Genomic DNA, 27,694 nt, shown 5'->3' with positions numbered 1-27,694 from the left:
ATCCATGATACGACTCACGAGAAAGTGGGTGAAAAAATACCATGATTCCTGGATTATACGAGCGCAAGTTTAGCATCATGAAATTATGTAATGAAGAGGTGGACGAAAAAACTATTTACCTCGAAAATGGATGCGCTATTTTGTATATGTGATAAAATTAAAGGTAATCATAGGAGCGCATTTTCCTTTATATTATCAATATGAGTGAAGATGGGCGAAAAAATCAATTAACATGAGTTGAAATTTTCATTTGTTGATATTTTACAATAAAAGGAGAACAGAACATTTTTCATAAGTCCTGGATAATGGGAGCGCAATTTTTATAGGATTCCAATGACCTGATGAATTTTCATAAGTTGATAGCAACATTTTGAATAGTTAATGGAAAAAAAAATATAACCACTTAAACAATGGGGCGCAATTTTCATTATATGATATAATTCAGGGGCATTAGTCGACAAAATAGATTCATTATTCTTGGATCATAGGCGTTCGTCATCATCCCTGAATCAAAATGATATGATATTACTCCTTAAGGTAGGTATATCATAAATACAGAATCAAATGATTGTAACCTCAAATTTATTTATTTATTTATTTGTTTACACCAACAGACAATTAGTCCCAATGATGTGTGGTTACTTAAATTTACGACAAAATAGGTCAAAATATATAAAAACAAATACACAATAAAAATCAAACAATTCTTCGAGTAAGTATTTCGGCAAAATTACGGCGGACTGTATGTCTTGGAAGATGAAAGTCGAACGCTGGTGCTACTCTGTTGAATACGCGTTGCAGCCCATTTATAGCTACATTTTGTCCAAAATTAGTTCGTCGTAGAGGTAGTCGTAACATAGAATTAGCTCGCAAATTCCGGTGGCGGGCACTCTACCTGTCCAAGAATAGCGGGGCAGTCGATTCTCCCTTGTAACAGGTCAGCAACTATCATCGCTCTGTTTATGTCCCGGCGTGACTGTAACGTCTCAAGATGGATCAATTGGCATCTACTATGATAGCTTGGTAATCGGTGTGGATCGCGCCAAGGAAGTCGGCGGAGTGCGAAACGAATAAAACGACGTTGAACCTGATACAAGTTGATAAGGTACAAGTTGATAAGGGAAGGTGGGCGGAAAAACAATCATAATTCCTAAATCATACGGCGCAATTCTACTGACAATATTCTGTTAAGTAGTGAACGAAACGAAATTTTCATGAAGAGAAGTGGAGATACTCTATTGGGAAGTGAGTGGAATAAATCGTCAAAACTCGCGAGGTGCAAATTTATTATATTTTATACAATTAGGTGGTAAGCAAAAAAATAGCATAATTTCTGCATCTTGAGGGAGCTATTTTGATTGAATAATAGAACCCTTTTAAGAAGTTAATTCCCGAATCATAAGAAATCAATGTTCGTTATACGATACTATTTAATAAAGGTAGATGGGCGGAAGAGTTGTCATAATTTCTAAATGATAGGGGCACAATTTTCATAATTTTATATTACCCTTATGAGAAGGGAATAAAAATATTAAAACAATTTCTGAACTATGGTGCCCTATGGCGCGTAATTTTCATCGCATGATATTATTCAATGAGTAGAATTGCGTAGAATTTTTAATAGTGAATAAAAAATGTATCTGAATGCCAGTATCATAAGAACGCAATTTATATTAATTGTTTAAAATTCAATCATATAATTGGAGATGCGGGTGGAATAAAACAAAATATAATACATGAATCAAAGTGGCGTAAATTTAGTTGAATGATATCACTCAATAAGTGGAGATGGGCGGAAAAGCTGTCACAATTCATGAATAATAGGTGCGCAATTTTTAACATAGTAGCACTTCATAAAGATAGGCAGGAAAAATTTCTCACGTAATTCTTGTCTAATTAGGGCGAAATTTATATGACTAAAGAACATTTTGGAGTAGTGAATGAAAAAATACCACAGTTTTAGAACCATTGGGCACTATTTTTTTTAATTATATATAGCCATTAGAAGGTTGGAGGAAAAATTGTCGAAATTCGTGGATAATTGGGGGACAATTTTCATAAAATTACTGTTACTCATAGACAAGTGGATCGGATCAATGGAGATGAAATTTTAATTAGATTGTGAACTACTTATCATCCTCTGTAGTCAATGCTGTGACTACAGTGCACTGTAGCACTACCAAACAATCCGGAACATTCGTAAAAATGAATTCAATGATTCACTAATTTATTTAACCATCAATGATAGTAAATTAGGGCCCAAAAGTATTGTCAGCATAAGGGCGGTGCGTGCACGGCTTAGTCCGATTATAAATTGGAAGTATATTGACTTTCCATTGTATAACATATCTCGCGTTGAGTATCATACAGGCGTATCTGCAGTGATCGATTTCTCTTCGTCGATTTTTTCTTTGCCTTATTACACGAAATTCAATCGATTTTCGAAACATTTTACGATGCAGTACGATGGAAGATGATGAGTACTTTCTACTGAGCCAAAAATAGCTGTCGAAAACAGTCGCCCGGCTAAGAAATTAGCTAAAGAGAAAATCGATGAAGAGAAATCGATCACTGCAGTTACGCCCTTATGATACTGAACGCGAGATATCTTCGTACTTGCCACACGATATTGTTATGCAAAAACGGTCAATTGTAATAGAAAGATTTCATGTAATAATCGTGCAAGTGCTCAAACAACACTAAGCTGATAAGCAGGAAAGGTTCTGAATAAAGCAGAATAGTCTAATAACCCGATTCAACAGAGCATAAGTCTATATATCTTCTTTGTAAATAAAAATGGAATGGTGTTTGTATGTCACGTATTGGTTCGAGAATGGGCTAACGGATTTTGAAAATCCGTTCCTAAAGTACACCGTCGTGTTTGTATGTATCAAATTCTCAGGATATTCGCCGAGAAAATAGGAAAAACGAGTTTGAATGAATGAAACCCCTAACAAAAATGTTGAAGGTCTTATACAAAAAGCGCGACAAGGGAAAATGGAGGCAGATCGAAAAACTTCCAGTTTAGCGTGACATAAATTGTGTACCATCACTAACATTATTCATTGTTACGCTCCAACTCCATTGAATCTATTAGCGAGCAGAACCTTCATGGAGTGAATAAACACTAATTCAAAAGTAAATCGATATAATGAACTTGTTCATCAAATTACAATACAGAGGTGAATGAACCGCGAGGTTTAAAACCTCTATAATAAACTCAAAAAAAATCAAATGACAAGATTTAATAGTACCAAGGATGGAAATCTAGTGATCATGACAAAATCCACGATGTATCGCGGTTGTTCTTTATCGTGCGATCATAGCAACAACGATTAACCTTTTGTCGTTAAGATACCGTGATGAATCAAAATACGGACGGTACCAATATCCGGACACTCTAACAATATTAATAAATTAAAGCTAGATTTCAACACTTATATATATGGATATTACTCATATTCGTTACTTTTAATATTGTAGATCATTGTGCTTTTATTTTAAATCTAGTAACCATTGCCAAATAATTGATAAAAATAATAATAAACTAGTTGTTCCTGTTGGACGTCATTTCGTCGCGGTCTATATAAAGCCAAGTTCAAAATCTATGGACGCACAAGCCAAATGACAACAACGTTTTGTTGAAGAAAAAGTTTGTGAAACATTTTTTATGCAGTGTTGTGAACATAATAGTTTACAGAAAGCTTTTTTGAATGTTTGATAGCTTCACTGTTGAAGAGTATTATGGCAATTTGTGTTTTATGGTGTGTAAATAGCCTGTCCGGGATTACGATTCAGTGTTTCTAAATCCGGACATGATTTGGAAGGCGTTATTTTAACAAGTGAAAGTGAATTTTTTAATGGAAAATAAGAGAAGATTTGAAAAATAATTCATGAAAAGCGGTGTGAGTAATCAGGGTTTGATTTAATGCAAGATATATCGCATATGTCTATCGTTATTGACACTCAAGCCACATATACATCAGTTCGAGCTATACATGATCCAGTTATTATCACTTACTTGCTATTATTTGCAACACCGTGAGGGGAATACGTACATCGATTTGATTGTAGAGTGATATTTAAGTGAGTTTGAAATGATTTTCATAAGCAATATTTAAATATTTCAAGCTTTAACACGGATGTCCGGATTTGAAAACATCTTATGCAACCAGTGTCCGGATTTAAGGACAAGGTAAGCACCAATATTTTATCAATTTTCTTGTGAAAATCATGTTTAATCCTGGAAATTTTATCACTTTCATGAAGTTCTGGTTTGTAAAAATGTGTTGAACAATAAATTTTCAAGAAAATTCTAACAAAACCTACTTAAACACGAGTTTGAAAACTCCTGTCGTTTTAAGCGTCCGGGTATTGATGCATCACGGTATCACAACAAACTACGCTCCGCGATTAATTCATCGTTCTGCATGTATGCTAGCGATTAAGTGTTCGCGAGTCATAGTTTTATCATTCTGAGGATAGTTCCATTTTTATCTGTTGATTTCCCTTCAGATATATTGTTTGTGATTCTAAAATGGCATGTGTTTAGTGAAAAGTAATGGCCCGAATGCGCCATGATTCAAGTTGATCGCTACTTGTAACAACATCCGATAAACTCTTTGTCCCACGACAAACAATGCATCGGATGCTCCATATGTCGGAAGAGTACGAGCGTGGTGAGGTGTTCAAATCATGCTTGCTGCAAGAGCGGCGGCCCTCTTAGATCCGTATACCGTGTTGTTTGTCGCAAGAGACGATTTTTTTCCATCCTTGAATAGTACACTTCGATTCTCATTATTAATACGTTCAGCTGAATTAGAATCACTAACTTCACAATTTACCTTATATGCCGTTATTTTTGTTTTATATGCCGATATTTTCCCTTATATGCCGATATTTTTAATTCAAAACTGAATCGGTCAAATGAGTTGATTCAATAAGCTACATATTACAGTTGTATGTATTAACTGTCTTCAAATTCTAACAGCAAAATTTACCGGTAATCTTCTGAAATAAGAAATAAATGATTACCAGTTCAGAGCAAAATTCTATAAAATGCATCGGTTCAAAAGTGAATTGATTCATAAAGGTACATATAATTGTGTACGATTATAATTTTATCAAATTATAACAACAAATTTTACCATATTAACAAATTAACCTATTCAAAAGTGAACCAATAAAATAAACCAGTTCAAAAAATTAAACATATCAGTTTTCGATTAAACTGCTGCCAAATCATAATAGTAAAGTTCACCAATTATTTTATGAAATGATTTATGATTTTGCAAATTCGAAAATGAACAGGGTCTTAAAAAATCCATAGCATTCCACCGCTCATAAAAATATGTTTTTATCTATAGTAGTTAACTTTTGGACGCAGGAGGGTAAAACGTATGAGTCTCTCAATTATAAGCGAAGTTATGATCTTTTTTCACGTTCTCATGAAGGATTTGAGCTCTAGATTCCTGTATGCTAGACACGTGCTTTACCAACTAAGTTACTGAGCCACCTTATTGACTCAACATAGGTTTGGTAGACAAAAAGTTTTAACCATACAATTAAGCACTCATGAATAACTTAGATAATTGAATCAGTGAACTTGTTACAAGTGCTGAGCTATAAAGTAACCAAATGACTCAATAGGCAGATTGATGGACCATTCGTCTAGCATACAAGAGACGTGGGTTCGAATCTCATTCAAGCTAATAGATTCTTACACGCACGATGATTAAATTATTAGTATTTTGATCTTATACTGGACCTTTACCGGAAATTGAAACTCATTCGATCTTACCGATTAATAGTCAAGTAAAAAATCAAGATAGTAAGGCAGTCACTTATGCAAATAAAACGAAAATGATCCATTCTATATCAATCATTTTTACAATAAAAGCTTTGATTGTGGCATTGGTTCAAACTCAGAAAACCAGAAACTTAAAACATAATACTTAGTCCTTCATATTTAACAATAACATATTTCCCAAGAAAACAACTAATGATTGAAACGCGAACATTCTTCACCATGGCGTCCTCTATTCACGGTGACGTTGACTCGGATAATCTGCCGAGTGTTGGGGCTTGGTGTACGGTAACAGAGCGACCTATAGCCAGGGGGAATGGGAGGCGAGTCTTCCGTTTTGTCTTCAGACTTATCTGGCAGTTGTCCATAGTCATCCATTTCATAGGAATCCAAATTCAAAAACATATCGCATGCCGACGTGTTGCATGCTTTGCTAGCTGTTTTCGTAGAGTTCGTAGTTCCCATGAGTTTGCGTTGGTGCCTATTGATCATTTCCAATGAAATATTCGAAATATTATCCAGCAGAATAGTCGCGAAGCTGTCTTCCTCATTTTCGGTGATGGGACGAATCTCGCAATCTTGGTTGTCGTCTGTTGGCTGTTTCAGCGGCGAGGTCTTTTTATCTTGAATCTCGTATCCCTGTATGAAGATCTGTGGAATTGTTCTGTTAGGGTACGCCGGCGCTTCTTCAGGGGCGGAATGAGATTGATTGGTGCCATAAGCTCTCGCCAGATGTTGGTGCTGCACGCAAAAGGGTGGTAATTTGCGAGGACTTTTCACGCTCCTCGGTGCCAACGTTTGCGTCCCGGGTGGAATATTCAGATTGACAATCATCAGTGGTGTCTTGGAGATTTCACATGATTTTCTGGAAAGAAAGAGAAATAGAGAAAAAATGAAGCATAAATTATAAGGCCAGAGAGAGCGGTGAATTAAAATATATCAGAGGCTGCCTTTCGGGGTGCTCCACATGATACTATCATATAGCGTGTGAAAGTTGTTTCACGCTGTTTTGTGAATCAACACAAACTGCTAGCGCCTCGTAGATTAAAAATAATTTGGTCCTTTGTCTCTACTTCTTTCCTGGTGTCTTCTTGAATCGCCACAATTCTCGTGAACGCCAATCTAGAAGTGACTCATAATGTCTGCACGTCTTCGCGTTGACCTACAACAAATGCAACGTGATGTGTTTGGGGGCAGAAGTTTTTTGCGTCTCTCCTTTTGTTGCAATGGGGATGTTAAGCTGTGTATATGGGGGTATCAGGGTTGGACTAAGGGTAAAGAAATTATGTGGACGATGTAGATCGGACGGTTCGTATTTTGAATGGGAAAAATGACAAGCTGTTTAATTCTCTAACTAAAGTTTTTTCACGCTGTTTACCGACGTAAAAAACCTGAGCCAGGATTTTTTTTCCTAGTAAAACAATGTTCTACATTTTGATTTCTTTGGTTTTTTACATCATTTTTGGAAACAACGTGTTTTTTCGTCGTTTTTTTATATAACACGGTTTTTAAAGCGGGACAATTACCGATTTAAAAAAAAACCTTGGTGTATAGCTAATGGATAACTACTAGCCCCAGAAATTGAGTATCATTTATACAGTTGATCTAATGCAAGAACGTCGATAAATCAATCGAGAAATTTATAAATTAAAATAAGTGCAGCATTGATCTGTCGTTACACACATATTTGTCTCAAAAATATGCAATCGAGAATTTCCCCATCGGTATCTACTAGGCCATCCCTTATTTTTCTAAAATGTGAAATGTTATAAGTTCGTCATTGTAAAGTGCTCGTTTTGGTAAGAAAAAAATTAGTTAAAATTTGAAGTCCGTACGTGGACGCTAAGCGGTCCCCCAACGGCCCTGAAGGTATTAGGCGTAGATCATCTCGTGCGCAAAATCGAGCTCGCTGCTCTAGTGCACGCAGCATGAGTACGAAAAGCCACCAGTAACAAATTGTCCGCCGCGCGTTGATTTAGCATATAAGTTTGTTTTCTTTGGAATGATTCAAATATCACGTAACGCAAAGTTTGCCAATTTTAGACCCCCTCTCTCCCCCACGTAACAGCTTCTGTACGAAAAAATTAAATTTTTTGAATGGACAGTAACACTACGAAAGACCCCCTCCCTCCTCCTGTTGCGTTACGTAATATTTGAAAGATCCCTTTGTAGTTCTGAACATTATGTCAGCGACTGTCGAGAGTAGCATTTTGTCGCTAATACAAGAGTGATATATTCAATTTGATGGGCGCTCTTCCAACATATCTATCTTTTTCGTTTTTAACGTTCCATGTTGCTTTTTCGTTCAGACATGTTGAGATTCGAGATAAATGGAAACAAGCCAATTTTTGTCACCTCAGTCAACTCGTCTTCCCTTGTCCGATACATAGAATCAACACAATTTTCATTTTGAATAACCCTAGGTTTCTACTGCAAACTCTTTAATTAAATTTAACTAAATTTACCCCAGATCATCAACACTGTCAGCGAAGCCTTATATTTGCTTGAGGAATGTTATAAAGCTGGAAGTCACAATAAGCCAATTGACCATAAGTAGAGTTACCTAACATTCACTTCTCCATTTCATAATTTTCGATGACATTTCAAAAGAATAATAAATATAGTCAGTTGTCTAGTGTGGTGCTTCCATCAAAGGGCAAATCGTTCACTGGAAGCAATAACGTGTTGGTGTCTTAAAAAAACATTATGTTCACATCGTTGAGTAATAAAATAACTTGTTCAGCAGTTTTTCAAAAAATGATGATATTTTAAAAGAATAAAAATTCACTAAGGGGTCTATTTTGTGAATCGAGCAGATTCATGTGACTCGTCTGCATTCACTGTCGATCAAAGTGAGCATGGGTATTTCAGATGTCACGCATCGACTCCCATAGTAATCCATTCACATAGAGTGACAACTGTCGATAAACTCGAGTGACAGACCCGTGTCGAGTGAAATTTTTGGACGACAGTGACTTCAGTCGAGTCGTTTCGATCGACTCGACTTATAAAATAAGGCCCTTAGTATATTAGCCAATATACAAAAAACATCTAAAAAGTACATTTGAATAATCATTAAAATACTACATTTTGGCATAACTTCAAACTACAAATAAAAAGATGTATAAAATTCAAAAATAAGACTACATAAAGAGTAAAAAAAAATCAACAATAGTTAATGATTCAGATTATTCAAAAGAAAACGTTATCAACTATGTCATCAACTATGTAAAACTAAGATAACAATAATCAATTTGACCAAATGGTAAAATATTTCAAAAAGCTTTCAGCCAAATTTCCGTTTAACTAATCATCATTCATCCAAAATAAATGTTCCAAAGCCACTCGACCAAATGTCCGTTCAACAAATATACTTTCGACCAAATGTCATTCGACGAAATATCCTTAAGCCCTCCTGAAACGCCTTCAGGAATTTTCAGGGATTTCCTATGAAATTGTCTTTCAGGATTTATATAACATTTATCTAAAAATTAATCTGTAGATACCTTTAGCAATTATCTATAATTTCTACAGAAATTTTTCCATTAATTCTATGAGATTTTCTAAATTAAGTCTTGAAAGTTTCAATTGGAATTCTTCCAGGAACGTCACCAGGGAAATCTCGGGATAGTATTTCTCACGGTTTTCTAAAGGAATTTTTCGAAAAACATTGGACAGAATGATTAAAAATCTACGAGCTGTTTAGTGGAATACCTATAAGTAGATGAAAATTTAGTACGAATTTAGTACTATACCATTTAATTCCACTATAGTTTGTATCTTTTGACAGATACGCGTATTTCGACCTTAACTGTAAGGCCGTCTTCAGTGTCGTGTACTAGACTCGAGTCGAAGTCGAGTCTAGTACACAACACTGAAGACGGCCTTACAGTTTTTGGTCGGAATACGCGTATCTGTCAAAAGATACAAATAATAGTGGAATTAAATGGTATAGTACTAAATTCGGGGTTTTCATCTACTTATCGGACAGAACCTCAAAAGAAATTTGTGCAGGAATAATTGGGAAAATGACTGTATTTATCACTGGTGCAAAAACTACAAAAGTCTTTAGAAGATTGCATAGGAATGTTTTGAAAAAACTTTTTCAGAAATTTTTGGAAAAACTGCAAGGATGATATATGGATTGAATGCTGGAGAATACTTGTATGAAATGCTGGAGAAATTCCTAGAAAACAAAAATAGATTTGTTTGAAGAATTCTGGATTCATGAGAGTAAACGTGAATGATTGTTTTTAAGAAATCCACATGGACAGGAGAAGAAAGCTTGCTAGGTTTCTTGAAAAACCCTTAAACTAAAAACTGTGCAATAAACCTTTGTGGATTTCTTCGGGAAAAATTCTGCGAAATTCATTAGAAGATCTCCTACAGTAACATCTGGAAAGTTTGGTTGAAGGATTAGTGAAAAAATATTCGGAGGAAATTTTTGGTGAAATTTGGAAAAATGAGGAAATTACTGAAGGCAGTAGCTAAGGTTTGTTTGGCGCCTGCACAATTTTGCATCAGGATTCAATGCAAGCAGAATAAGAAAATAAGAGACCATTTTTGTTAAAGAGAGACTTTCAGAAATATTCCATTAAATTAGAAACTTTTCGGAGACTTGCATTGAAATAGAGACCAAGACATTAAAATAGAAACCAGAAAATATCTGGGGAAATCCGATGATTTTTTTTTCCAGAATTAACTAAATTTCAAATTTCTACGGCATTTCTTAATCAGCCAAGAAATTCTTGACACACTGGGACTTCTATATAAAAGACACTACACGTTAATGCTTCCAGTGGGCTATTTGTCCTTTGAAGGAAGCACCACACTAGACAACGGACTAGCATGCAACGCCCAGTGGCACAGTCAGAAAACATTCCTCTCGAAAAGTTTTCGGCCTCCATCGAACCCACGCTCCTTAGCACGATGCGGCTAAATGCCTCGGTGACACTAACCGCACGGCTACGAAGCCACACCATATATATACATATATATAGGAATTGTTCTGAAAATTGTCAAGAGATTCAGCAATGCTTTGATAGATTATATCAAGAGTGATCGCACATTCAGAAATCGCTAGCGCACTCATGCCTTATATAATACATAGCAACTGGTCTTAGATAAGTCCATAGCTTCTTCGAAAGATTCTTCAATTATAGGATTGATAAATCATAGATAGAGTTTCCAATTTTCTCGGAATCTGACTTCCCTGGAAACAGGAAAAAATGTTGCCGTTTCCCGGGAAATTCCGGAATCTCGGGAAATTCTCAAAAACGTGAAAATAAGGCAAACGATGGTTTTCGTTTGAAAATATATAGTAGATTTTTTTTAATAAAACTACCCGGGAAATATGGAGAATCCCAGGATACAGAAAATCAATTTCCGGGAAACGGGATTCCCAGGAATTCTTATTCCCCGGGAAATGTTCCCGGAATTGATAACTCTAATCATAGATTTTAAGTTTGGATACATATTTGACTTACATAAGGGATCAACCATAAAATACGTAACGCTCTACGAAGAAAACGTACATTTCACTCGAAGCCCAAAGAGAAACAGAACATGTTTAAAATATATCATTAATAAGTAATTAATTAAAAAGTAGCACGTAAACTTTCAACAATGGACGAAATTGTAAATATGTTCTGTTATTATTGTTACGCATGACACATAACCAATTAATTGCTTTAAATTTGGTAGAAATAACAAATAAAGTGCATTAAAAGTAGAAAAGTAATCGTTCTCATGATGCATATCATATTTCACCTCTGTTTTTTTTCAATTTTTAATTCGTATTAAAAAAAGTATGATAGGACATTTTCTTTCCCTCTAAAATAATTATGTAATTTGAGATTGATCTTTTTTTTTTGATAAAAATGATTTGTTCGAATGTTGGAGTGCTACAGAAATCATTTGAAATGTGTTGGAAAAGTTTTGGCTCTGGTGCTTATTTCAATAGGTCCCCCTTACCCCGAGTATGGGGATATTGTGGGGTAAGCTAAACCATGGAAATTTTCATATGAAACGAGAACAAAATACCTGTTTATCGTAACCAGATCGTAATAATATTCAAAGCTGTAGGTTACCGATGGTATTCTGATTTATAACACAGCAATTTTTTGCGAGCCAATGCAAGACGTGAAACATGTCACAATTTATCATGCAAGTTGAAAATTGCGTTGAATTGACAACTGTTACATGGAGCACATAATAATAAATGAGCTACGACGAAAGGCCCCACTTACTCCGGATTCTCACTTGCCCCGGAATATCTTAATTAGTTTATGAATAACTATTTCCATTTTCCGTAAGCATTTTGGTTTAACTGGTTTTGAATTTTTTCCATGGATGATTCACAAGTAATAGTAAAATTAACGAATCAGATTTCTTTCTCAATGTTTTGAAAAAAATAAAGGGTAATTCATAGTATTTTCGATAGATAAAAAAGCTGTACCATAAGAAGCTTTTCAGGATTCTTAGTCTTGTTTGAATAAGTACATTTTATGTTTTCTTATGGACCACATTTAATTTGTGAAGTTATATATTTATTTATTATGGCCGTGTGGTTAGCGGCGGCAGTCGTTTTAGCCGTATTGTGTAACGAGCTGTGGGTTCGATTCCCGCTCCAGTCGGTGGAAACTTTTCGTCAAACGAAAATTTATCACTGGGCTGTTCCGTGTTGTCCGTCGCGTAATGTTAGTGATCGTTCAGTTCAGTAATGATTTCAAATTTGAATACCAAGCGGTATCCATAGAACATGAAGTACCTACTGCTCTTTTAGATGAATAGAATACTGTGAATTGCGGTGGACCTGTTCACCGTGCTATACAATTTAATTTCTTACTAATAGAGCACCAATATCAATAAAACCCGTGCTAAATGAACGTTGTTTGACTGAAATAATAGAGTTAGGTGGGGCAAAAGTTCGACCTTAGTGGTATAACCAAAGTTTCCAGGAAAACAATAGCAGTTAAAACAAAACAAATACCATACAGTGAACCTTCAACATATTGGCTATAATTTTGCTGAACAAACTTGTGTCAAAATACTTACCCACTTTTAGTTATAACAGTTTCAAAATTGATTGTCTTATTCAAACTTTTGCCCCACCGGTGGGGCAAGAGTTCGAATCTAGTGTGGGGCAAAAGTTCGCTGGTTAAAACACAAAATATCTATCCTTCTATGACAGACATACTTTACACCAGCCGTAAACTTAAGTTTGACGAAAAATACACACTAAATTTTCATAAAAAAATTGCCCAAATCCGGGTTAATTGTAATATACTCAAAAATAGCAGTTTTTCGCAAAACTAAGTGGAAATGTAAAATTTTGGTAGCAGTTTTCACACGATCAAACAAATTTAACTAAATTTGAAGATAATATGTGGATTTTAGGCAATTTACAAATTTTACCGTGATTTTATACAAAGTTTTATACATGGGTCGAACTTTTGCCCCGCTTATTCGAACTTTTGCCCCACTATGGGCCAAAAGTTGTTTTCAAGCATTTATGCAAAAACTAATACACCTCAAAGCAACCCTATGATAAGCCTAGAAACGCCCTAACATAAAATATTGACAAAGATTTTATCTTCAATTGGTTCCATGCATCGAAAGTTTGGCCAAAAATTACAATATTCACGTCGAAAAACTACAAATAGCCATAACTTTTCCAAATCTCAATAAATTTTTATGATATTTGAATTGAAAGTCTCTTACTTGAAGAGCATTCAAACCACCATGACATTTATAAGATTTGTTTTGAATTGAGCTAGAAATCTTAAAAAGAAACTCTTACCCCACTCGAACTTTTGCCCCACTTTACAATATAAAATTGTTGAGAAGATTTTTGAACTATTGAATGTTCATTTCTATCAAAATTCCAACATCATAGACATCCAAAAACTTTCAGTTGTATATAAAGATTTTGACATGGTGTATGCCTTGTGATTATGCTTACCAGGTGCTATAATCGAAATTCGTACCGATTTGTAATTTTGTTGAAATAATCGAATTCCTGTTAAATGTTAGGAAATTCCATTAAAAATTTTCTTTTATCTGATGCTGGACATTTTCACGCTTGTTGGCGTATTAAGTTGTTTCATTGGCTCGTATTTCCACAATTTTTTCACTCAAAGCATTTAGGTTTTCTTTGATTTTTATCTAGAATGATGGCACACCATTCTAATGATATTGAAGTTTGAAAGATGGGTTTAAGCATTGAAACATTTTTACATCAAAATCAAAATTGCAAAGCAGATCTCAAATGAATTTGCTCTCGCGGGAGAATTTAATGATTGAGATTTGAATGTGAGACTAGCAGCACTGAATGATGATAACTTTCTAAATATGAAACTTCTGAACAAAACAAATCAAAACGATTTTCTTCAATCGATCAAAATTTTAGAGGGCCGGGCTGGGCCTGTCCAGTACCACCGGTTTGGTGCTCTCTCTTGCTCAGTGAACTCCTCGTGGTCGCTGCCGCCAATAAGCAGCACACTCCATTTAATGTCTTCTCATTAGTCGACCCTGACGGCTGTTTTGGGGTTCTCGGAAAAAGAGCGGCACGAATGAGCTACAACCGCGTCAAAACTTATTTACATATATTTTTTAATTATGTGAATGCGCTATATTGGCTATCAAATATTAGCAATCAAACGAAGCCGCTCGCCGCTCGAGGATTGCGTGTAAGACATATCTGGTCGTGATTCCACTCGTTTGCGCAGAAATGATATATGTGAAGACAAATGAAACTAGATCCAGTTAGATATAAGATAGACCCCTAAATCGGCTAAGATATCTTCGTTATAAGATGTGTTAAAAGGTGCAATCGATTCAATTTGTTTTTTGTTTCTCGTGGAATACTGCAGCTGGAAGAAGCCTATTTCAAGGAAAATGATAACAACACATTACAAAACATGTATAATATTTAACCAACATTCAAAAAAAGCTTAGCTTCGCAAGTAAATCCACGACTTACAAAAAGTTTCCACAATCAAGAACTCCTGCACTTATAACTGTTTTAGAAGCAGCTATTTTTTTTTTTGTTTGCTTATAGAGACTTTACCGTTCTACGGCATTCGTCTCTTTAGCAGCTATTTCGATGGTATACACTAAAGTCTTTTTTTACACGGTTTTTTTTTGCACGCTTTATTTTTACACGGCTTTTTTTTACACGCCTTTCGGAATTAACACGGTACTTTTTTTGCACAAAATTCGGAAATAACACGGTTTTTTTACTTATTTACACGGATTTCGGAATTAACACGGCTTTTTTTCCTATTCACACGGATTTCAGAATTAACACGGTACTTTTTCCACGGATTCTAGAATTACCACGGTTAATTTTAACACAAATTCCAGAATTAGCACGGTTTTTTTTGCACGGAATTTTTTTTGCACGGCACGGGGGACCGTGTAAAAAAAACCTTAGTGTACTTTATGAGATGCATTCATTCATTTATAACATCAAACTGATAACATTTAACCAACGCTCCACGCTTCTTAGTAACAATCGGATTCGAAGAATACACCAGGGTTGTTATCTGGCGTTCTTGCAATATGCCCAGCCCATCGTATCCTTCCAGCTTTCGCCATCCTGAAAATTAATGGATTCGCAATAGAGATTCATCCTTCGCCGCTACAAAATAGTTTTATTAGTGTCTTGTATATAATACTCTGATACTGGGTAAATATTTTACGACCGTAGCTGTTCATGGAAAGAAGGCCCGACCACCCTAAACAATGCGCCTCCGTATTTCACGAATAAATATATTATTAGCCGCCTGCAAGCATTCAATAGACAAACTAATTCATCGCCTCTATCGTATACCCTGAAGTTTTTTTTACGCATTCGCCATCAATTCGACTTTTGCTGCATCACATATCATGCAGTGGTAATACATGTCTGCCACCTTTTCAAATGTTCGCTTGTCAATTTCCATATCACAAGCGATGCAAACAAATTGACCAGACTGTTGAAATTTGTATCACAGATTTCCACGAAAAAGCTTCTAGCGCAATATTGAACAATGGGAATGAACACCATTGTCTCGATGAGACTCAAACGAACAGGAGTGTGTACCTGAAATCATCACAGAGTTTGTACACCATCCATCGTCGCTATGTTCAATGTTTTGAGCTTCTCTGATTAGCTGTTTTTGTGCTGTAATAGCTATATGCAGTTATTAGTGTCATGTGCTGGCATGAAACTAAAGAAAACATGATGCATTTGAACCAGATATTAATAACATTTTTAAAGATTTGTTGTGTACGATGCTCTAGTATAACACTTTTCAGGCTAAATTAATAATAGTGAATGGTCAAATGCTCTCACAACCCAACTTGTTACCTTTTTTGTAGATGAGACATGTCACACACAAGTTTCACTCCTGCGGGAGATGTTCAGTTAACTGTTCTGTTCTGTTAAGCTGGTTAAATAACCAGCTTATCCTCACCCATCTTGATGAGTGGGACATACTTGCACAAGAAGCACACATGTCATGATAGAGAAAGCTTAAATTTTATATGACTATATCTGGTCTTATGTCATTTTATATGACTTAATCGTAACATATGTGTTACTCGGTTGATTATCATCGTTGCCTCCATCCACCCAATTCAGCGGACGTAGACATTTCCTCTGTTATTTTGACCCTCATTGTCTTATTTTCCACGCTTTTAGCACCATTCAGGTGTTCATCAAAGTGATGCATCTACCTTTCGATATGGTTCACTGTCAATATGCTCTCATCCTTATCTAAACGGTGGCTTTGGTCGCTCTAAAACCTTCCGATGTGACTGCTAGTAGTACCACACATTGTTGATGATAGATAGTTTTTGGCTTAGTTTTATCAGTGAGTCAGTTAAAACCAACAAGTGCATAAAAGTACATGTGCATACAAGTTCTTGAGAATGCATAGATGCATATTTTGTCACAAGTATCTAGACTGAGAACAAATTTTTTTTTTTCTTTTAGTTTTTGCATTACGTCCTCACGTGGACAGGGTCTGTTTCTTAGCTTAGCTTTCAATGAGCACTTCCACAGCTATCAACTATGAGCTTTCTTTGCCATAGTTACCATTTTCGTATTCGTACATCGTGTGGCAGGTACGATGGTACTTTATGTCCAGGGAAGTCAAGGAAATTTCCATTACGAAAAGATACTGGACCGGCCAGGAATCGAACCTAGACATCAGCATGGCTTTGCTTTATAGCCGCGGACTCTAACCACTTGGCTAAGGAGTGTTTAAGGGGAGCCAAACCAATCGAGTTTGTTTTTTTTTTGTTTCATGTTGTCGGCGGTGTGGTTCCCGGTGTTCCTGTTTGCGCGCGATTTGTTGGGCAATGCCTCGGGGAGCCCAAGTAATCGTGTTTGTTTTTATTTTCTTGTGTCGTTGGTGGTGCGAGCGGGTAGTATGTAGTCCTTTGATTCTGTTTCATGTTCCTGTGGAGCAAGCGATGGAATCAAGGTCAATCGTGTCAGGTTCACGTTGTGCGAGTGCGAAAAGATATTCACGTTCCGTCGAGGATGGACTACAAAATGGTGAGCTCGTTTCATGTTTATGATAACACTGATTATCTAGGCAACGTAACGCTTCTGTATTTTTCAAACCAAAAATGAGTGGTTCGTCATTACAAGTGTCGGCATAAACTCTCAGTCTTAAAAAATGTGCATATACCTCTCTTTTTTCGTAATTACTAAGAATGACCTTTAAATAAAAAAAATACACCGACACGTTAATGCTTCCAGTGGACGATTTGCCCTTTGAAGGAAGCACTACACTAGACAACGGACTAGCATGCAATGCCCAGTGGCACAGTCGAAAACCTTCCTGACGAAAAGTTTTCCGGACTGAAGCGGGAATAGAACCCACACCCCTTGACTCGATGCTGTTAAATGCACATTATCAATATCGGCGGATTATAGGATTACGTTTTGAAATAAACTCAAATCATTCTTTTTCCGTCATTACTGAAATTAACCTTTGATTAGTTCGATATTATGAATGTCGACGTAGTACAGGTTATGAGATATTCTATAGTTTTTTTTTTTAATTTTTAAACTTCTAAACATGCAAATACTAGTAGTTTTATTGTTGCCACACTCCCTGGGCACAACGGTTTGGTGGAGATGACATCCAATACTCGCGATCAACATGACATGTGTCAGGAATGAATAGAACAAAAAAGTAAAATGAAAAGAATACAAACTAAAACTTGAGCAAAACGTGAACTCCAAATTAAACTATTGATTTCAGCATATTACAATATAAATTTGTTATCCTAGGCTAGTTTGTACTCATAGGTGAGTGAAAAAAATGAAATTTATTGAATTTGTTATTATAACTATTCCTATGTTTGTAGTAGCTGAACTGCGATCGGTGTCAGAGAACAACAAGAATTTTGTAACCTCAATTAGTGGAAATTGGATACTGAAAAAGTAAGCTATTATACTAAATCTATTATTACTTAAACTAATGGTCAAATAAAATTATAGCTTTGAAGCTGTCGAAACGTAGCTAACAAAACGGTGTCATCATCTTCCGCAACATTTATCATGGTTTTTGTATTTTCAATCAAACTATGGATAGTTCGTCACTTCAAATGGTTTATGGGGTTTATGTTTATGCCGCCCTTATAATTTATTTTTTATGCACTCTGTGCTCGTGGGCACTACTGTGCCGGAATCAGTTGATCTGTAGCTTCTTTACCGATACAAATCTATTTTGGACTTATCTATATTTACATCTATTTTCACTCTCTCCTACTCTTTTACTCTCACACCGAGCAGATAGGAGAGAGCTCTGTTGTTAGTGAAGCTAGCTACCTGCGAAGAGGGTCAGTTTGTCTCAGTCGCCATCTGATACTGACGGAGGATGGAAGTGCTCCCCAAAGCACGGTCCTCCGTGAGGCGTCTTCTGGTGGCTGGACGGGTTTTTTGTGGAGGGGCTGGGAATTGAACCCATGACCTTCCGCTTATGAAGCGGAAGCGTAACCTCAAGGCCACAGGCCCCCCTTATTCTTATTGAATATTATTTCATTATACATAGCTTTCTTGCCATTACTAAAAATAACTTTTGAATGGTTCGACATTTTGAATGTTGACGTATTTTCATAATCTTGAAATATCTTTCCATCACGAGACAAAATGCAAAAATAGTTTTAAGTAAAAGGCGTAATTAACTTGGATCGCATCATCGACCAAAGGTGCCTCCCAGATCTGTTTCCTTCCTCGCTTCATGTTAATTAACACCCTTCCCGTGGTAATTGTGGAGATGCAGAGGTATTCTCGGTCTCTAGAAGCAACAGTCATTACACCCTAACATTAACTTCTTGGAATGCAACTGACTGTACTGTGAACAAGAGTAGATTTAAGAGAATTCTCTGTTAGTTTCAAGACGTGTTTTATAGCCGTTAACGCTCAACGCTCCGTCATCGTAATCATCGTCATCATCGAAACTTCAAAAGCAGTTTTTCTGTCCAAATCTAAAATTATTCGATCAAAATGTGTTCACTGTGTTTCGGTTGGAGAATAGCATACAGTGAACACATTTTCATGTAAATGTTTATGATTTTGAACAAAAAAACTGCTTATGAAAATTCCGAAATCAATGACGGATCCTGTCCCCTTAAGTATGTCGTTGGGGTGTAAATTGAAATGGTTCAAAAAATCGTTTTTGCTCCACACCGCTCATTCGTTCAGACCAAATTCTGAGTGTCCTCTCAAAATTTGAGCTCAATTGGATGAAAACTGAGACCGCACAAGCCCTTCAAAGTTTGTATGCGAATTAGTATGGAAAAAGCAAGCATTTCATTCAATTGGTCATAGTGTTTGCCCATGTGATCTCGAGGATAGGTGGTATGCTGATACTGTTAGATACATTTGTTAGCTAAAATTTTGCCGAAGACCGTATTCAAATCGGACGTCTCAGTAATTAGTTATTGATTTTTAATCAATCGGGAATTCTTCAATAGTAGGGTAGGTGTACCAGTTATGGCCATAGTGGTTCCCTATTTCGCCATACGTGATAACTTGAGTTTATTCACATTTTGAAAAATTTTGTGTGTTTTAAAAGTAAGATAAAGTATGTATCTTGATGTTAAAACATTCAAAAATATTAAAAATGTGAAACCAATTAAAATTTTACATATGGCCAAATAGGGAACCACTATGGCCATAACTGGTACACTTTCCCTACTCATTTATCTTCTGAACAGGCAACATTGCTGCATCTGGCGCGAAAGATAGCACACACAAATCATGGCTACTATGTTTCCCTGCATATATCCAGTGATGCCTGCAGAGCAGCTGAATTATTTAAGCCAAAGATTTCCAACTTATACAAAAATCAATAACTAATTACTGAGGTGTCCGATTTGAATTCGGTCTTCAGCAAAGTTGTGGCTGATGAACGTATTCAACAGTATCAGTGTAGTTCTAACCCTCAAGAGCACGAGGGCAAACAATATGACCGATTGAATGAATTGCTTGCTTTTTCCATACTAATTCCCTTACAAACTATGAAGGGCTTGTGCAGTCTCAGTTTTCATCCAATTGAGCTCAAATTTCGGGAGGACACTCAGATTTTGAGCTAGAGTCGAATGAGCGGTGTGGAGCAAAAACGCTTTGTGAACCATTCTAGTGTATATTTTTAAGACAGTGAAGATATACCAGAAGTCACAAACATCCTCGCAAGTCATGTTGGATTGAGGGAAGGAATATTAGGGTGTTACCCAGCAACGCCACAAAGGACACCGCAACAAGTTTTTTAATGGGGAGGATCGTCGGATCACAGGGCTAACTTTGAAAAGCGATTAGACTACAATGGACACCCATCCATACCTAAGTGAGGGGTCGTCCATAAACAACGTGGTCATTTTTTTCTGGATTTCCAGAACCTCCCTTCCCCCTCGTGGTTTTTTGTCTATACAAAAATTTACTTGTATAGACTTTGTGCATTGGTCAGATCTCCCCCTCCCTCCTTAATGAGCACATGGTTCATAGACGACTCCTAATGTGCACCATAGCAATGCATCACGCCGAATTCCGGTAGAAACTCGGTTCCCCGATAGGTATAAAAATGTTTATTCTCTTCATTTCAAAATAATACACATATTTCTCAAGCAAAAATCATTGATCAACTAAGTGTTTGACATTGCATCGGCTTCCTAAGGTATCGTTCAAATATTACGTAACGCAACGGGGGATGGGTGGGGTCTACCTTAACCTTACGTTCCATACAAAAAATTTAAATTTTTATGTAAATCCCTCACATAACAAAGTAGAAGGGATTCTGGAATGGGCAAATTTGGCATTTTATAATATTTGTATGATCCCTTAAAATGGTGCAACAGCAAGATATTTAGGTATTTGCTAGGCGTTGTAGTATAACATAATAACGTACTATTTCGAAAAATCTCTATGATAATCACAAAAAATGGAATGGTTTTGGTAGATCAATGTTGTCTTAACATAAAAAAAAGGTATTGCAAGTAAGTTAGAGTAAGAGAAGACAGGAATATATGTAACACATACCCTACTTGGCTGCTTGGTCGTCCATAGAAGTTAATATTCAATGTTATCTTCTTTTCCAAGCAGCCTAGATAGTCGTGTAGTGTCGGTAGTGGTTGTCTCAACTGGCTAAGAATAACACTACGGATTGCCTGATCCTGTAGTAAAAATCTACTAATTAGGTAACCCCAATCCCAAGGTGTGATGCGACCCGTGCTGATGGATGAATGGTTGAGGGGGTTTAAAATATGTTCAATCGCTAACGGAGCCTGGAGAGCACCAGGGCGAACTCTCCAGCATGTAGCTCTTACTGCATTATGGCGGGGCAATGATGCAGCGGACCGTTATTCCCCAGCGACTCGTGGGAACAAATATGAGTACAAATCAAAACAACAACAATCTTGAAGGTGTCGACTGCCTCTCTCAGTCGGAGCCAATGGTAGTGGAGGACGTGCAGAGCAATACTGAGCTAACCGAAGAGCAGTTACTCGCAAGTTCACAGGAGGATATGCTTACCGATGCAACCGAAGTAAGCAACAAAAAATCAACAAACCATCCGTATCCGGACACCCAACTGGACATGGACGACGATAATAACGATGGTATAAATGTTATCATCAACATCCCAGAATCTCAACCATCAGGATCTGAATCCAAAACGGATCCTTCATGTCATCCGAACAACGCGAATGACCAACAGACGACAAAAATAAACCTCACGAGAGGACAAAGGAAGAAGTTTAAAGCACTGATGCAGAGCGGCGTGAGTCGATCTGAAGCCCTCATTCAACTTGGGAAGGGCAAAGATGAGCTAGCTTCCTCTAAACGTGGCAGGACGGACCTAGACAACTCGGCTACCAGTGAGGACGTCCCCAAGCAGAAACGAACCAAGAAACGCCTGGATCCCAGAGATCGAGCTGAGCAATCCAACCACGATGGCCCAATGGCTCAGCAGTCAAGTGACGGTCACCAAAATAGTGGAGAAAACCAAACGGCTGGTCATAGCTACAGTGACATGACCAATCGTAGGAAGGTCGAAGTTGTTCCGAAACACTTTCCCACATCCCATCTTTCCACGACTCAGCTTGATGCTCTTCAGGAGGCCCTGCTGCTAAAAGTGGAGAAACAGCGTAATGAGCCGATGAAACCAAAATTCTGCAACCTGCTCTACAAGTCTGGATACATGGTTCTTGTCTGCAAGGATCTCGAGACTGCAGACTGGGTAAAAGAAATAACTCCTTCACTCATCCCTTGGGAAGGTGCCGAGTTGGAAGCAATGGACGAGGAGAAAATTCAGCGTCCAGAGCCAATTCGTGCGTTCTTTCCACAAAGTGAAAAATACTGTGATGAGCGCATAAAAACGCTCATCGAGAGTCAAAACAAGATCACAACCTCTAGTTGGCGTATTCTCCAAAGAAGCACACCAAACGATATCCATGTCGAGTGGATATTTACGGTTGATGGGCCGTCTATGGCGAACCTAACAAAATCCAACTTTATCCTCAACTATCGCTTTGGCGAAATACAGCTGAGAAAAATAAAGGGCATAACCACTCAGTCGAACGAAAATTCAACTAATAGGGTGCCCCAAGAGAAATCTAAGGCAGCCTCTAGCAAAAACCCACAATCAAACCCCATTAAAAAGGCCAGTCTGCCTGTCTCTAAAGATTCAAGCTCCAACCAAACTCCTAGCTCTAGCGGTGGCAGATTGGTGCCATCTAAGAGCAGTGGATCTGGTAAAAGATTGAATTCGACTACAGAGACAAAAAAGGCTGGTCTAGGGAAGAAGATTGACAAACACGAACACCCGAAACATCATCCAAAACAAATACAAGATGATCCGCAGCATCCAAAGAAGGACGACCTCCGTCCTGGAAACTGCGGCACACCTAAAAATGACTAAGATCATTCAAGTGAATCTCCATCATGCTCGAAGCGCAACGGATGTGCTTTGCCGGAGATTCACAAAAGAAATGTTCACTGTGGCTCTTATCCAGGAGCCATGGGTCAACCAATCTCGAATACAGGGTATTCATGTAAACTCATGCAAGTTGGTATATGATGACAGCCAGCTCTCTCCAAGAGCAGCTATTCTAATACGCAATGACACTAAATGCTTTCCAATTACAGAATTCATTAAACGCGACATCGTAGCAGTCAGGGTGGAGGTTCCTACCGCTAGAGGGAAGGCTGATATCGTCATGGTCTCGGCTTATTTTCCAGGCGACGCGGAAGATGTTCCTCCTCCAGAGATTGCTGCGCTAACCTCTTACTGTGAAACAAAAAACATTCCCCTTGTCATCGGATGCGACGCGAATGCGCATCACACTGTATGGGAAAGTACAAATATAAATCCTCGAGGTGAGTACCTTTTACAGTTTCTATCCTCAAACAACATAGACATATGTAACACAGGTGACAAGCCTACATATGAAAACGCCATACGACAGGAAGTGCTGGATCTGACTTTATGTAGTCAGTCCATCTCCCACAAAATAACAAACTGGCATGTTTCTGATGAAATATCTATGCAGACCACAAACACATAGTCTTTGAATGGAAAGGGGGTCTAACTATTGCAAAATCGTTTAAAGATCCTAAGAAGACTGATTGGGAAACCTATTCAGCCACTCTCCGATCCGAAGACTACATCATAAATCCTAATATCAAAACAGTACTAGAGTTAGAAATGGCTTCTGACTCTATAAAAACCAAAATTCTTAATGCATATCAAGAAAGCTGTCCGACTAAAACTGTTAGGTCGAGCAGAGATGTTCCTTGGTGGAACAACCATCTTGAAAAGCTTAGGAAAACTGCACGGAGGGAGTTCAACCGTGCCAAACGCTCTACTGATTGGAGCCTATACCGAAAGGCTCTGACAGACTACAACAAGGAAATAAGGCTAGCTAAGCGGAAATCATGGGTCCTCATGTGTGAAAGCATTGAGAAGACTCCCGTAGCTGCCAGACTTCAAAAAACTCTATCGAAAGACCACTCCAATGGTCTGGGAACTCTCCGAAAGACTGACGGTTCGCTCACTGTGGATCCCACAGAAACACTGAGTGAAATGCTGAGGACTCACTTCCCTGATTCAATCCCTGACGCGATCGTGAACGCTAATGGCAACAGACATGGCGTCTCTGGTCAACAAGAGCTCATGTCATGGGACTCAAGTACCAAAAGAGACGCATTGAAGGTTGCCAAAGAAGCCTTTACGCGAGCAAGGGTGGAAAGGGCAGTGAGATCCTTTGAGCCATTCAAATCTGCTGGCATGGATGGAATTTTCCCAGCGCTTATCCAAAAAGAGGAGCAAACGCTTATTCCTCCCATGATAGAGATTTTTAAGGCCAGTTTAGTCTTAGGACATATTCCAGATGACTGGCGTCAAGTTCGAGTTGTCTTTATCCCGAAGCCGGGAAAAAAAGACAAAACCAATCCCAAAGCATACAGACCGATAAGTCTGTCGTCAGTGATGCTTAAAATAATGGAGAAGGTCTTAGGAGAGTTCATAAATTCAAAATTTATGGAAGCAATGCCTCTTTCCAAATACCAATTCGCTTACCAAAGTGGAAAATCTACGATCTCAGCACTACACATGCTAGTCAACAATATCGAGAAAACTTTTCATGCAAAGGAAATCGCCATCGTGGCATTTCTTGACATTGAGGGTGCATTCGATAACGCTTCCTATTCGTCTATAGTGTCAGCAATGCATAGGAGGAAATTTGACCCATGCATTGCTACCTGGGTACATGCTATGCTAGCAAATCGCCGAATCTCATCCGAGTTGAGCGGATCGTGCGCCACTGTCATGGCCACAAAGGGGTGTCCTCAAGGAGGGGTACTTTCACCTTTGCTATGGTCTCTAGTGGTGGATGATCTACTTAATAGCCTGGAAAAAAGAGGATTCGAGGTTGTTGGCTACGCTGATGATGTTGTCATCATTGTACGCGGCAAATTTGAAAGCATTGTCCTTGCAAGAATGCAATCAGCTCTCGATTACACGCTCTCCTGGTGTCTGAAAGAGAAACTGGGGATAAATCCTTCAAAAACTACGATTGTTCCTTTCACAAAGCGCAGAAAGGTACAGCTGCAACCTCTTTTCCTTAATAAAACACAATTGGTTTACTCAAATGAAGTCAAATACCTTGGCATTACGCTTGATGCTAAACTCAATTGGAACACACATCTTCAAAACATGGTAAATAAAGGTCTCAATTCTCTGTGGGTCTGCTCAAAGACCTGTGGAAAAAAGTGGGGCCTAAAACCTAATATGATCATGTGGATATATAAAACCATCGTTCGGCCTAGAATAGCCTACGCTTCCCTTGTTTGGTGGCCAAAAACAAGCGAGGTTACGGCTAGAGCCAAGCTGAACAAAATCCAACGCGCCGCGTGCTTCGCCATTACTGGTGCAGTTCGCAGCACCCCTTCATTCGCCCTAGATGCAATGCTTAATCTGCCCCAGCTAGATCAATTCATAAAGCTGGATGCTGAGAAAAGCGCTCTGAGGCTAAAACGATCAATAAACCTTCTGCCAGGTGATTTAACCGGTCACCTAAGCATACTAAACGAATTTTCTATAAATCCAATTGTAGAAAAATGCAGTGACTGGATGGAAATGGTTGTGAATTATGACATATCATATACGGTGTTCATTCCTTCTCGCCAAGAGTGGCAAGAAGGTGGACCGAGTATTCCTCCAGGTTCAATCAAATTCTACACTGATGGATCGAGAATGAACAATCGTTCTGGATCTGGAGTGCACGGACCAAGAACCAAAATCTCTGTCCCTCTCGGACAGTGGCCTACAGTTTTTCAGGCTGAAGTGTATGCTATCATTGAATGTGTGCAGCTCAGCATAAAGAGGAATTACAGAAATGCCACAATCTGTATTTTCTCCGACAGCCAAGCAGCTCTTCATGCTCTGAAAGCTTACACTTTTAACTCAAAATTAGTGTGGGAATGTGCTCTTGCTCTAAAAACCCTAGCCATCCGCAATCGAGTTAAACTATATTGGATCCCCGGGCATACGGGTCTAGAGGGTAATGAAATTGCCGATGAGCTAGCCAGGAATGGATCGGCCAATACATTCATTGGTCCTGAGCCATTCTTTGGCATATCAAACTGCTCACTAAATATTGAACTGAACAGCTGGTTGTCCAGGCAAATTATATCCAATTGGAATACAGTTTCCAATGCGAATCAATCTAAAAGATTCGTCACAATTAATTCGAAACAAACACAAAAACTCATTGGTCTCAACAAAAGGGACCTCAGCACCTACACCGGTCTTATAACTGGACACTGCCCCAGCAGATACCATTTACAAAAGATCGGAGCCATCCAAAACCCAAATTGCCGTTTCTGTAGTGAAACGTGCGAAACCTCACAACACCTTCTCTGCTCCTGCAGTGCACATATACAACGAAGATCCAAAATATTTGGCAAGCCCTTTTTGGAGCCGGCCGATATTTGGAACGCATCTCCCAGGGAAGTGGTCGGCTTTATCAGGCTGATCGTACCAGATTGGGGGATTCACAATGCTGCAACTTAGGACTTCTGCCCATCAATGGCAGATGGCCAAAAGTTCAGTCACCGCGCAAAGTATTCCGGTGGCGTTCCCGCCACTGAGGGTCTTTGTAAAAGCAAAAGGGTATATCACAATAGTTCTAAAAAAAATGGACGCAGTGATCTCACACCCGACAGAAGGAGGAACACATACCCTAAGGGAAACCTAAATTTTAACTTTTAATTTCGTCGAAAACGTTGTTCTAATTTTGTGTACAGGGAAGTCGCATTAATAAACTTACAATTACTCAAAACTGTCATTAGGCTGAGTAATTCAAATAAGAGAAATTAAAATTACATGAAACGAAACCAGAATCAAATATTTTCAGAACAGCGGGGTATAACGCGCCACCCTTGTTAAATTGTTATATGAAAAATATCGTTTGGTTAAGAAAATCCAACTATTTTCTAAATACGTATGTATGCAGCAGATAGGGTTTCGTTCTACTTCGTTGTAAACGCTATTATTCGTCGTATCAAACTTAAAATGCTCCACTACGGCAGATATTCCTACTTACCTGCAACATAGATTCATTTTCCAAGTGTGTTTTTTTGTGAAAGCTGTCATGGTTTGTACACTTGTACACCAAACATAAAATAAAACTACTGTATTTCGTTAAATAACTTCTGTTCAATTATCCACTTTGCACTTTTTCACAAAAATCCCATGGACGAACACGTTTTAAAAAAAAATCTTAACGATCGACACCAGTCACACCACTTTATGAGTGTGACTTACTTCGCCAGGCCCTTATTTTCACTATGGAAAACCTTCGTACTTCTTCACTGAAGGATTTCAT

The 27,694-nt window shown here is 37.9% G+C and overlaps 1 protein-coding gene across 2 annotated transcripts in view; it reads right to left on the bottom strand.

Moving 5' to 3' along the window:
- Positions 1-3,390: 3,390 nt before the first annotated feature.
- Positions 3,391-27,694, bottom strand: part of LOC110679072 — an 86,121-nt gene continuing 61,817 nt past the window's right edge. For both annotated transcript variants that reach the window (XM_021853015.1, XM_021853016.1), the window contains exon 3: positions 3,391-6,671. In XM_021853015.1, coding sequence (XP_021708707.1) covers positions 5,999-6,671 — 673 coding nt within the window. In that variant the 3' untranslated portion in view covers positions 3,391-5,998. The remainder of the gene's footprint in view (positions 6,672-27,694) is intronic.

Source organism: Aedes aegypti, chromosome 3, assembly GCF_002204515.2.
Source record: "Aedes aegypti strain LVP_AGWG chromosome 3, AaegL5.0 Primary Assembly, whole genome shotgun sequence".
In the NCBI taxonomy this organism is placed as follows: domain Eukaryota; kingdom Metazoa; phylum Arthropoda; class Insecta; order Diptera; family Culicidae; genus Aedes; species Aedes aegypti.
This window is presented reverse-complemented; position numbering and strand designations above follow the sequence as displayed.